Source organism: Phalangium opilio, unplaced genomic scaffold (genome assembly GCF_054372755.1).
Source record: "Phalangium opilio isolate 3A_F unplaced genomic scaffold, DU_Popi_V2 ptg000009l_1, whole genome shotgun sequence".
NCBI classification, from domain to species: Eukaryota; Metazoa; Arthropoda; class Arachnida; order Opiliones; family Phalangiidae; genus Phalangium; species Phalangium opilio.
The window spans coordinates 1,278,105-1,291,486 of NW_028324146.1; the positions used below are offsets into that span (position 1 = coordinate 1,278,105).

General features: G+C 40.4%; 1 protein-coding gene and 1 long non-coding RNA gene across 2 annotated transcripts; both read right to left on the reverse strand.

Annotated features, from left to right (window-relative positions):
- Positions 1 to 1,635: 1,635 nt before the first annotated feature.
- LOC149713041 (osteoclast-stimulating factor 1-like) lies at positions 1,636 to 12,176 on the reverse strand. The gene is made up of 7 exons (XM_089845153.1): positions 11,957 to 12,176; positions 9,741 to 9,905; positions 7,373 to 7,464; positions 5,879 to 5,998; positions 2,776 to 2,854; positions 2,438 to 2,533; positions 1,636 to 1,837 (listed from the first exon to the last, which is right to left on the reverse strand). Exons 1-7 carry the CDS (start codon positions 12,015 to 12,017, stop codon positions 1,779 to 1,781), a joined length of 672 nt encoding a protein of 223 aa, XP_089701279.1. The 5' UTR covers positions 12,018 to 12,176; the 3' UTR covers positions 1,636 to 1,778.
- Positions 9,912 to 11,946, reverse strand: LOC149713042 (uncharacterized). The gene is made up of 3 exons (XR_016370422.1): positions 10,711 to 11,946; positions 10,651 to 10,680; positions 9,912 to 10,560 (listed from the first exon to the last, which is right to left on the reverse strand). It is a non-coding gene; the product is annotated as an uncharacterized LOC149713042 (long non-coding RNA).
- Positions 12,177 to 13,382: the final 1,206 nt, after the last annotated feature.

Below are 13,382 nucleotides of genomic sequence, written 5' to 3' on the forward strand. Positions count from 1 at the left end.
GAGTTCATCGGTTCCGTGTAATTCCTGGTTGTATTCGTACTTGAATTTGAATGTTGGGGGTATGTTTTGTTACCGTTCCCTTAGAACCAGGCTTCGAAATAAGGACATTTCCAATCTAGTCCTCCAGACCATGAGTTCATAAGATATGTTCCATAAGTTTGTCACTCGTTACTGAGAGCTTGTCATGATGTGCCGTAGATCATAGATTCTCGTAAAGTGACCCCTGGTGAGGCGCTGCTGTCAAAGGCTTAGTTGTACAGACCAAATAGGAATATGGACTTCAAAACCGAGTGTAGTCAATTCTCGCTTGTCGTTCTCGAATTAGCCCTCAGTAAGTCTCTAACATTACGAAGTATAGGTAGTGTCATACTTATAGATCATATCTTATAACTTATGTTCAGACTTGTGACTCCTGGTGTCCAAGAACTAGTTCCCCTTACCCTACGTATTTAAGTTGGAATTTTCAAAGTATTCCTTGGTGCCAGTGAGGCCCGAGGTTTGAATTAAAAAAAGTGTCCTAACACATTCATAAACTGGTTTTGGACTTCATAGACTTGTTTTATTTCGAAGCCTGCTTTGAACGGAAGTGGTTATGCCAATGTGATTACTAGAGTGTCAGCAATTAATGCCCACTTGAGCGGGCCCTTTTGAACTGACAGCACGAGTCACTGTTTCATTGGCTACGAACAAAACGGTCAAAAATGTAGGATTTATTAATGGAAATTACAGGTGAATAGGTCCTAAAATGTAGGGATTTTACGGGTTCCTTTTGGCTTGAAGGAGAGAAGGATGGAGTGGTTACCCCCATACCTATAGCGTTAATTGCCTCTGTACCCCCACCTACGCCACCGTAGTCATCCCAGCATCCTCAGCGGTTAGGTAGGGTCGCGCAGTACGAAATAGTAAATGACGCCCCGGGCCTCCGTCTTAAAAATAGAAGTTAGTTCTGATACAAATAGACTGGCGCTGCACTTCAACACTGGGAGACTTACGGTGCCGCATCTCGCCCGTCATTCATTTCCAATCCATCTCACCTCCCTTATCCCTGCTCTGTGGTATCACTGAATTTATAAAGGCCTAAGGATTTGAGGTAAAAAAGCCCTCTTCCCAATACCATAAGTTAATCATGCCTCTAAATACACAAATATGGGTTACGACTGGGCATCTTCCGCAGGCTACTGTGACGTCAGAACTCGTACAGCGCTAAGATCCGAAGAGAGAAAATTTTGAATTTCCTGTCGCGGTGCAGCCACCAAAACGGTCGAGACGATTACTAAATGGGTCACGTGGAAAAAAATCATCCAATGGAATAAAGGAGATTTTTACGTTTCGTGTAGGCAGGCATTGGGGGGGGGGACGAATTTTACTTAAGCAACCCCAAAATCTCTCTCTCTCTCTCTCTCTCTCTCTGGTGAGATAGAGAAGCATTCTAAAAGGGATAAAAGAAACGCTAGGCTAGGCGGTACAATTTTGTATTGAAGTTGAAATGATACGGAGAGAGTATAGGGTTTAGTTAAAGGGAGTCAGACAAACACTATTGCCATAGAAGTAGCAGCCATTTCTCTACTTAGAGGCATGATAAACTTATGCCAATACCTATTTGCCCAAGTGAGTAAAGTGGCAACAAAAAGTGCAAAGGTTTTTAACAGTATATTATTTATTAGTCAACTACATTTTGTCGTATAATGCTTTAATAAGAAAAATAATTTATTGCTCAAATCCATGAAAGGATTGAAAAGCAATGGTGGCATTGGAATGGAATATTTTGTAATTGCGTTTCAATCGGAATCCTCGGATGTGCCGTATTCTTCGTCAGCGTGCGATATCGACTGTCTCACTAAACAACCCGTTTTATCATCAATTGTTAACATAAGACCAAGGATGATGCGAAATCTGAGAGAAATTGGCCTGCGAGCTAACTGTGGAACGGCTCAGGTTGGGTGGGACGCCAAAAATGGGCAAGGAATAGTAGGACTCCATTCTAATCCACCTTATTCGCTATCGCCACCGGAAGTTAGGCTTAACTCGGGATTCGTGGAGGGGAGTAACGGGAAGAAAGTCGTCTGTCGTCAGCTGCAGTACATATTTTTGGCCTTTGTAGCAGACGACAGACGATTATTCCCTCTCGTCGGAAGTTAGGCTTATCTCGGGATTCGTGGAGGGGAGTAACGGGAAGAAAGTCGTCTGTTACAGTATATATTTTTGGCCTTTGTAGCAGTTACTCCTCTCCATGAGTCCCGAGATAAGCCTAACTTCCGGCGATAGGGAATAAGGTGGATTGATTAAGAAGGGCTACAGAAGAACCAATTGGCAATGCATCCGTCTATTCCTCCCCCCCCCCCCATTTTTGGCATCCCACCCGACCTGAGCCGTTCCACAGTTAGCGCGCAGACCAATTTCTCTCAGATTTCGTAGGCGTCTGGTAATCGGAACTTACATTGCGCTTTAGGCTTAAGTAGAGAGGCAGAGTGCGGGTCTCGGGCCAGATCAAAGGCCCGCTTCTTGTCCTGATTCAAAATGTCCGTTCTGGCACCTGCAACACACCCCCACCCCCATTACAAATTTACTCTATCATCCTCGCTCCCTTGGGTAGTTTAATTAATTAAATGGAAAAATTAATCAAATGATAATTAAGACAACCATTAAACTTTTATGAAAACTTATTAATGGAATACTTTGGTTGGTTCGTTTTAATGATGATTTTCGTGTTATTTTTTACTTGATTTCGATTGATAGGGCAATTAAATTAATTAGTCTTTAAAGGAGAATAATTACCCAAGTTTAAAAGTATTTCCACAATATTGTCGTGTCCTTTCCAAGCGGCGTTGTGCAAAGGAGTATCGCCCAGTTTATTCTGCGACATACCGATAAAGGGAGGGTGAAATGGAAAATCAACAGATTTTTTATTATCGATTCTTTAACTAATTATAAGACCAATCTGTATAGTGAATTATACAATAAATACCTCCAATTGGTTTTAAGATTCAAATTGTTTTCAGATTTCGCGCCTAATTTTAAATTAGCACCTCCAACCAATCGCGTAACGCCCCGCCTTCTTTGTTAACAAAATTCTCGTGTCGAATGAAATTTAGGGCGAGATTTGATAAAATTTGCCCGCGAAGTGACAATCGTGGCACGAGATACAGAGCGTGCCACGAGAACTAAATTTGTTAACAATGAAGGCAGGGCGTTACGCGATTGGTCGGAGGGGCTTATTTCAAATTATACATAAAATCTGAACCTAATAAGAATTTTAAAATCATTAAGCAGACTGGTCTTAAATTAGTAGAAAATTCAATTAAAAAAAGGAAGAAAAGCCCTGGCCGCGTTTCGCGCTTAGTAAGCCATAAGTGATATGTTTCGTTCCATAAGTATGAAACTACCTAAACAAATTCGTAATGCTACTGAGAGACTTACAGCTCGAGATAACTAGTTCGAGAAGGATAACGACAGAAGCGAGTCAATTGAATTGACTACACTCGGTGGTTAATTAATTTTTTCCATCTAGGGTTGGTACCGGTAATTGGGAACGATTCTAATTGGGAACACTTTTTCTTTAAAATTTTGTAACAAATTTTTGGATGGCTCAAATTCCTTTTAAAAGGGCTCAATTTGTAGATTGAATATCGAGGATTACGATAAAAATGGTCCGAATATTGTAGGAATACGTGGATGAAAGATACGGACCAATATACGCACCAACTCGGACTCATCAACTTAAGTTGATGCCAATTTTAGGTGTTTCTTGATACAATACCGTCGGGGAATAAGCTTTAGCGAGAGTTACAATAATCCCACGATAACAAACCTTTAACCATTGGATAGATCACGTTTTTAGCTATAAAATTGATATTAAAATCTCTCGTTTCGATTCGGAATTCGATTCAAAAATAGAGTTGGAAAAAACCAAGTAAAAATTGCAAATGGGAACACGACGTTTCGAGGATAATTAGAATCATTTTTAAGCTATTTTACTAAAAGATTAAACGTAAAAGTGGTGTAAACAAGCTACTTTCGGATAATATTAACTTTAAAATACATCATTGACCCAAAAAATACTCAAATTTCGCGCCTTTAGCAAAGTTTTCAATTTAGCCGTAAGAGGGCCATAGCTACCACTACGTATTGGGCGGGAAAACGGCAAACCGAGTCAGCTGTTATGCTAGGGACTGAATAAAATGTGACTTCTCAACAAATTAGTGAGCATTTTGACTCAGGTATTGTTTTTAACTATATTATCCTATTATCACTTATCAAATCTGCGTAAACTTTAATCCAGGTGCATGAATTTAGGCCCTACGTATTGGTAGCTTTTTTCCTAGGGCCTTTTTTATTCCTCCCATTTGATTAGCATTGGTGTTCCCATTTGGGTCCCGCGTTCACTATTTAGAGTCAGGGTGTTCCCATTTACCAGCGATTGTTCACATTTGGGGTCCTCTAAGGGGTTTAGGAAATAGGATATTGTGCAAAATTTAAAAGAGTTAAAAAGCTGAAAACGAAAACGAATTGTGTCTAAAGAATCATATTTCATGTCCTGAAAGTTTCAGGTGTCTAACGTTAGCGCCACGGAAGTTATTCAAAGATTTGTAAAAAGTGTTCCCAATTACCAGTACCAACCCTAGGTCCTATTTAGTCTGAATTGCTAAGCCCCCTTGGACAGCAGCGCCTCACTAGTGTTCGTACGGGGACCCCGACCCCGACCCCGAAAACCGGGGATCTCCGACTTTTTCCCCCGACCCCGACCCCGGTACCTAACATGTAAAATGTAGTCGGGGTTTTTTTCGGGGTTAGATTTTGGTTAGGTTATTTTTAGCAAATTATTTTTTGTCCTGCGCCAAAAACAATCATCTCATTCATCTCAAATAAGTGCTCCGCTTCTCCTTTATGAAAAAAAGGGCAAGGGGGTAACTAACAACAAACAAAATACACTAAAAACAGTCACCAAAATTCCAAAGTTCACCGTCCTCCCTCTCGTGGATCGGCGGCCCTCCCCCGTCTTTCGTAATGGCAGTGGTCTTTCATGGGAATCGTAGCTGCGTAGCTCGGAAAGTCGGAATTTATTGGGCTTTTTTACAGTTTCTTGCCTACTAGGCTGATGTCTTACCCCGACCCCGACCCCGACTTGTTTTTTTCGGGGATAACCTGCCCCCGACCCCGACCCCGACCCCGATTACATTTTTACCCCGTACGAACACTACGCCTCACCACCAGGAGTGTGTCGCTTTAACCTGAATCTATGCCTCAATCACTTCATGACAAGCTCTAGTTTCTAAGTTACCAGTGACAAACTTATGGCCAACATATCTTATCAACTTATGGTAACGCTTGATCTATATAAATCAAAGTCCTGACTGGCTGATAATCAGGGCCCAGCCCAAACCGTTTGCCCTAGAAGGCTGAAAATTTGCAGGAAAGTTACTCATAAGTAGTAGGCGCGTACTAAGAAAGATTTCCCCCCAATCCGCCGCCATCTTAATAAATGGCGACCAGAAATGTAAAAATCATCTTCTCTATGCAACAAAGTCCGCGCGTTTCAACCGATTTCGCAAATATTTAGCACACTGGTTTCCTTTAACCTATAGACGGGCTGAATGGTCCTTTGGGTTCGATTTGAGGCCATCTTTTTAAATGGCGGCTACAAACTTAAAAACCCTTCTTTATAGAATAATGCGTGAGAAGTAATAAAAATGCATCCCTAGGGGCTGACGGGCAACGCCGAGTGCCTTCGCTCCTAGGGTGCTACAATAATATTAGTCGAATCAGTAAAATCAACCCATTCTTATTATAATTTTGATGGAAGTTCTTATTACACGCGAGCGACGCCGCGGGTAATGTAACAGCTAGTTCAACTATATAGAATATCCATATTATATCTGACCTGTACATCAATTTCTATTCCTGGAATTTTAAGTAATTCTTGAAGGCAGTTTTCGTGTCCTCCGTGAGAGGCCCAATGCAGAGCGGTACAACCCGCCTTGTCCAATCCGTTCACCGAAACCTGTTCCATCCACCATTATAAAATAGATTAAAGGGACAATGAATAAAATGGCCCCGTTGTAGTTGTCTTAAGCCTGGTTTTCACTGCCAAAAATTTCACGGAACAGTGAAAAAAAAATCAGAAAAACTTTGTGGAAAATTCCTTAAATAAAACGGCGGCAAAAAGTTTTCACTAAAACTTGCAGTATCATGAAAGAGTGCGAGCTCGTGGAGACCAAGGCTTACCAGTTATGTTGAAAATGCACCAATAGCAACCTATAGATTTTCTTAGACTATATTGTCTTTGTAAAAACGTTCATTTTTGTCACATAAATAACGATTAACATCTTTAACAAATCGTTAACTATACATTTTTAGAAACTCAACTTGACAACACGAACGCCTTCAATTAAAAAAAAAACATGGCGTCGAAAATAAACCTCTCGCGAGCTGACCAAAACCAAGCCTATGACGTCACGCATTCGTCGATTCCTATACGCGCCGAGCGAGCCGCCGCGTTCGCCCTCTAGCGGATTTTAGAAGAACAAATTGGCGGGAAAATGACCGCGTCTTTAAATGAAGCCATAGGGTTGTTGTGTAATTACTTGTATGAATTATTACTGAAATTCCCCAGAAGTGGTGAAATTTTACCCATTTTCGAAGTTCTAGAATTCATTGTATTAAAAGAAATGAATGAATTAACGCGCTTAGAGAGAAAAAGTAAGTTTTTAGACTTTATCTTATGTAATCCCAACACCCAAATTAAATGTACAAAACTCCTACGAGATGTATATAGGCACAGTTAACCTCAAAAATGTGTCTGTCTGGAAGCAAGTTAATTTAATTAACTTACAATATAAACATATTTATTTAATTTGAACACTTAAATAGATGGTAATATCAAAAACTTGCTTGGTTACAGAAGTTTCCCTGTTACACTATCCAGGGACTACGGTATTAACTTCGTTTGGTTTACAAATACCTCTTACGTTAAAAATGTGTTTAGTTTTTATTAGATTTTAGACTTTTCGACGAGTAGAATCCCTAAAATAATTTTGTAAACCTTCTAATGCTAAAAATGCGACGTATTTTATAATTGTAGCGCTCCCCATTTTTAAACTGCCAATCTACCATTCGCGAACTTCCCGCCAAGAGTTTTCAATTCAGTCCGCTAGAGGCGCTGCGTGTTAGTTAACCTCTCAATCCTCGGCGCGTATTGGCTTTCCTTCCCGTAAAAATTTGCGAAAAATTGAAAACCAATTCCTTGCTTGCCGCACGGAAAACGCGCGGAAATTTTACGGCAAGTTACCTCTGAAAACACGGCGCGGAAAGCGGTTTTTTCCCGCGTTTTGGGTCAGTGAAAACCAGGCTTTTAGTAACTAATTGAGGCGCGCACTTTATTTCTTAGGCACTCTTGTAGGAAGGTCAGGTTGCCCCTTTTGGCAGCGTCGTGTAACGGGTTCAAAATCTCCTCCATGCTGTCTTCAACTATAATGGCGGCGCGGCGGGTTTGAAAAATAAACATTAACGATACGTTATCGCGCGGATACTTTAAAGGCCGACTTCCAGCTGCGAAAAGAGTTCTAGCGAACTGAAAACCGAGCATCGAGACTATAATGGAGCGACCGTGCCGATTTTCGAATCCCCGCTTGGTCAAAAGATGGAAGGGTTCTAGCTAAGTGAAAGCCGTGCAATGTGGTTCCAGCGAACTGAAGATACACAATAGAGAATTTCCTTCAGGGGAAAGCAAAAATTCGAGAGGAAATAAATTTAAAGGGATTTCTATTGTTCATCTTCAGTTCGCTAGAACCACATTGCACTGCTTTCAGTTAGCTAGAACCCTTCCAACTTTTGCCCCCAGCGGGGCTTCGAAAATCGGCACGGTCGCTTCATTGTTAGTCTCGATGCTTGGTTTTCAGTTTTCTAGAACCCTTTTCGCTGGAAGTCGGCCTTTAAATGTACGCCCCGCGTTTAATAATTGCAAACTGGCCTCTCTTCATTCATAAAAAATGTGGTGTAGAGAAATGATTAATGAATTAACGCGTAGTTAGTTAACAGTAGTTAATTAACCTAAAGCGACTATCAAAGTCAATCATTCATTAAAGGAAACATAACATTATACCTAAAGTGCATAGATATGTAAACAAAAAGTATCCTACACTTGATTAAGAATTCCCTAGCTGCCTTTGGTTAACTGTAGACGACGCGTAAACTCCCGCTCAATTAACCAACCGCCTACACGTATTAACTAACCAATCAGGTAAAAGCGCCAATTGACGGAAACAGCTTTAAAGAAAGTAGTAAGTACATGACGCTGGCCATCCAAACTTGTTCATTTTTGGTGCTAGAGCTAGCATCCCCTACTATATTTAGCCTATAAGGAGCTAACAGTTGTGACCCTGAAACGTCACACCCTTCTATCTCTTACTGGAGTTTCATACCCCCCTAACGGTTGGAAACAGTATTCTACGCGCAAAAATGCCAACCAGAGGGTGGCTGCGTGACTTCAGGCTATCTCTTCCCCGTAGCCAGTTGTTAGCTCCCTATTCAGGGCTTGTTCCCTGTGCCACGATCGGGAAGGGAAATAATCATACGCGGCAGAGAGGGAGGGGTCGAGACTATTCTGGGGGCGCGGGGATAAAGGAGGCTGGGCTTCTCATATTTCACGGCGCCAGCAATTAAAGAAGTGTAGGATACTTTTGGTTTTTATAACTATATACCTTTGATTATACCTTAAAAGAAGGGCATTTTTCTAATTATAAAAGGAATTAAATATTAAAAATTTTATTTGCGAACAATCAGCTAGCCAATCAAGACGAAGGATGCAAGGATTTATCATTAATGTAATGTAACCATTTCAATTTCCCTTAAAAATAGCGTTGATGATGTAGTAACCTTAGTAGCCATATTTTAGGGACCTCCTGAGTTTCTACTCCAGGGGTGTAAGCTTAAATAGAGTTTTAACACCCTGTGTTACCTTTGACCTTTCCCTAAGGGTCGACTGCTAATGATTATCATTCAGTCACTCCTCTCCCCTATTAAGATTAAGATGTAGTAGGTCGCTCGGGCTTAGAGTCTTTGACCCTTCCCAATTAATCTTATATTGGACTTAATCTTCATCATTATAATTAGTAATTATTGTTAAAATCTGAAGTTCTTTATTAGTTTTTAGTGAATGCAAGTCGGTATTTAGTGATTATGATAAATCGTGGATGAACATAAGGTAACAGATTCGTTTAATTTAATTTTAGCCAAGGCTTATATGGCCACGTGGGGCGCAGGGCTGGAAATAAGCGCAGGACACTGGACATTGTCCAATAAAATTTTAAAATGTCCCATAATTTTTTTTTAAATTAAGGGGGTCACTGGACAGTTTGACAAACAAATTTTCCGAAGTTTTGATAGCTTGACCATGGAGAAGCGACACTATTTTTGCACACTTCAGTGGACAAAATCCTATAAATTTTCCAGTGAAACAGGGGGTCACTGGACACATGTCCTATAAATTTTCCAGTGAAACAGGGGGGTCACTGGACACGTGTCCTATAAATTTTCCAGTGAAACAGGGGGTCACTGGACACAAGTCCTATAAGAAATTTTTCTTATTTCCGGCCCTGGTGGGGCGAGCTTAACAAATAGCATTTATGACGTCGTTATATGGTGTGCCTAAGATGGCGCGGCGTTCGGCAAGCTCAAAATAATGAATAGTAAGAGGCGCAATACACTGCAGGCTTTGAGGCGGGGGGGGGGGGGGAGGGCGTTACCGTAATTGCTGGGTATGAGTCCCTGTTTGTTGGCGCATCGGGCTTTCCACCAGTTGGAGTTGCTTGTCATGTCCAGGATGTAAAGAATGTCGCCTTCCTCGAAGGATAATTCATCCGCGTTCTGAGCCGAGTAATTGTACAGCGCTCGCACCACTTTCACGTGCCCTGCAAATAACACAACTTGTACCTCAAATTAGAGGTTCATTTTCGCAGCTTTTAAAACTAGGTTTTTCCCTGATTTTTCCCTGTCATTTTCCCTGAACTTTTTAGGACAAAAGCAAGTTGCAAATGTTATGTTATAAACGAGTCAACTCCACAATTACTTTCTAAAAACTTTTGTTATTTATTATATCGAGCAACGCTGGACCATTCAACATTGCAATTTTGGCAAACCCAAGAAATTTACTGCCGTTTTTGACCTATTTTGAAATTCCCTGCCGTTTTTGGCCTATTTTGAAATTCCCTGCCGTTTTTGGCCTATTTTGAAATTCCCTGCCGTTTTTGGCCTATTTTGAAATTCCCTGACGTGTTTGGCCTATTTTCAAATTCCCCGACTTTTTTTGTCTCATTTTCAAATTCCCTGTCGTTTTTTAGACCATTTTTCAACTCCCTGACCTTTTTTGTCTCATTTTCAAATTCCCTGACCTTTTTGTCTCATTTTCAAATTCCCTGACCTTTTTGTCTCATTTTCAAATTCCCTGACCTTTTTTGTCTCATTTTCAAATTCCCTGACCTTTTTGTCTCATTTTCAAATTCCCTGACCTTTTTGTCTCATTTTCAAATTCCCTGACCTTTTTGTCTCATTTTCAAATTCCCTGACCTTTTTAGCCCAATTTTCAAATTCCCTGATCTTTTTAGCCCAATTTTCAAATTCCCTGATCTTTTTAGCCCAATTTTCAAATTCCCTGACCTTTATTGGCCCATTTAGAAATTCCCTGACCTTTTTAGCCCAATTTTCAAATTCCCTGACCTTTTTAGCCCAATTTTCAAATTCCCTGACCTTTATTGGCCCATTTAGAAATTCCCTGACCTTTTTAGCCCAATTTTCAAATTCCCTGACCTTTTTACTTTATTTATCTACCTTTTTTCCTCATTTTCAAATTCCCTGACCTTTTTGTCTCATTTTCAAATTCCCTGACCTTTTTGTCTCATTTTCAAATTCCCTGACCTTTTTTGTCTCATTTTCAAATTCCCTGACCTTTTTGTCTCATTTTCAAATTCCCTGACCTTTTTGTCTCATTTTCAAATTCCCTGACCTTTTTAGCCCAATTTTCAAATTCCCTGACCTTTTTAGCCCAATTTTCAAATTCCCTGACCTTTATTGGCCCATTTAGAAATTCCCTGACCTTTTTAGCCCAATTTTCAAATTCCCTGACCTTTTTACTTTATTTATCTACCTTTTTCCTCATTTTCAAATTCCCTGACCTTTTTGTCTCATTTTCAAATTCCCTGACCTTTTTTGTCTCATTTTCAAATTCCCTGACCTTTTTTGTCTCATTTTTAAATTCCCTGTCCTTTTTTGTCTCATTTTCAAATTCCCTGACCTTTTTAGCCCAATTTTCAAATTCCCTGACCTTTATTGGCCCATTTAGAAATTCCCTGACCTTTTTAGCCCAATTTTCAAATTCCCTGACCTTTATTGGCCCATTTAGAAATTCCCTGACCTTTTTAGCCCAATTTTCAAATTCCCTGACCTTTTTACTTTATCTATCTACCTTTTTTCCTCATTTTCAAATTCCCTGACCTTTTTTGTCTCATTTTCAAATTCCCTGACCTTTTTTTGTCTCATTTTCAAATTCCCTGACCTTTTTTGTCTCATTTTCAAATTCCCCGACCTTTATTGGCCAATTTAGAAATTCCCTGACCTCTTTATTTTTTTTATTTATTTTTTTTCTCATTTTTCAACCCCCTGACCTTTATAACCCGCATTTATCATGTTCCCTGACTTTTCGATGAGACCCCGCCCTTTGGCTGTCAGATTTTATTTTTATCATGGCCACACCCACATCACACACATGACAGAGAGCACCATACTTAAGTGCCCCTTTAAACGTTTTGTTAATTTTAAAGCACCTAAATGGCACCTATAAAGCGTGTAAGCTTGTGCTAAAATAGTTCGCGGAGGATCCTTAATTTTTTATGGAATTTCTCTTGGAAAAACTCATGTTAATCATCGTAAGAATGTACTTTGCGTTTCGCGGCTTGTTGTGACTCACCAGGTTTGGGAGCGGGCCTGGGCGGTACTGGGGCGGCTCTTGTGGGCACCAATGTTGCCATTCTTAATCAGTCACTCATTGATTAAAATTAAATTCAATTACGCCACAAAATCCATCTACAATAGTATTATTAAACAGATGGGATTCGTTTTAGAATAGTTTTAAGTTAGGGCCTCATAAATAAACGTCGTCTGCATCAGATCAGAGACTACTCTATGCTGTGAAGCTCAGGGGAGGTTACTCCAATCCATTATACTCCTCCGAGTATTTTTTACCTTATTAACCTTGACTTCAACTTCTTCCCCAATACCATGGACGAAGAATACTTACTATAGGAGACGCAATTGTAGCTGGAGATTCAAATAATGTCCCATTCCTGCCTATGTACATTATAAAAGCATGGATAAAGAATGCGCGTGAGGAAATTTGTTATCACTCTACAGGATAGGCAACTCCCTATCTCGAACGACAGCTTATTCTGTATATACTCTGTTAGACTGTTACTGCATCGGTTGTCTGCACGCGCAAAGCTAATGTACCCTAGCTTTGCGCCTGCTGGCAAGAGGCTAAAACACTTCTGGATATTTTAAATCCTGAACATGAATATTTCATTCGCCTCCGAATTTAGAAGAAAATTTTCTTATTTATTTTTTTAAGCGATATCCGGAACCGGAAGTTCCGTACACCCTATAAGTTTCTAACCGTTGCCGCTTGGTGGCACCCTTGTCCCGAAAACAGCCGTAACTCCTAGAGGCGGAAATTTCAATACGAAGATCTTATTGCGTTACGAGTCCCGACTCCCGAGGGTTGGTAATGGTCTTAGGTTCGACACTCGGTGGATAATTTTGCAAGACTTCCATCTTCCCATTTAGTCTGCGTTACTAAGCCTTTGACAGCAGCGCCTCACCAGGCATCGCTCTTGGCAACCTTTTCGCCATTGTTTAGAATAGGTTCTCTGCTGCCTGAGGTGTAGCGCAATTCTTTTTCTAAAATACGTAGTTCCCACTAAAAGGGTTAGGGGTTCTTACCGTTCCACCAGTGTTGCCAGGCTGTTGGTGAGTCAAGAGATTGTGGAGATAAGGCTAGCAGTTCAGTTTTACTCGACCAACAACGCTGCAGTGAAGTTTAAGCTAAGGGATGGGGGAGGAATTTTCTATAGCCCCAACAGAGAAAAATATCTGTAGAAACTTAATATGAGCTTTACTCTGTGTAATTAATAATAATTATACACCCATAATATTTCCAACATAAAACGACTCGAGATGCTCAGGGCATAGCCCACTCGATCCGAGCTCATGGACGCTGCGCTATAGCGCGAGCAGCTTGCGTCGTGATGCGCCTGATCGAGTGGGCTATGCTCAGGGAAAAGCCAATGTCAAATTTTGAAATATAATCTGTAGAAATCAAGAAGTTTTAGAGAAATAAG

Bases quoted from the DNA above. Each gene is read 5' to 3' on its own strand.
- LOC149713041 (XM_089845153.1), bottom strand. From the start codon at position 12,017: ATGGCAACATTGGTGCCCACAAGAGCCGCCCCAGTACCGCCCAGGCCC. The intron at 7,465-9,740 runs GTAACGCCCTCC...CCGCCATTATAG, and splicing joins ACTCATACCCAGCAATTACG to TTGAAGACAGCATGGAGGAG. The intron at 5,999-7,372 runs GTGCGCGCCTCA...TGGATGGAACAG, and splicing joins AAGAGTGCCTAAGAAATAAA to GTTTCGGTGAACGGATTGGA.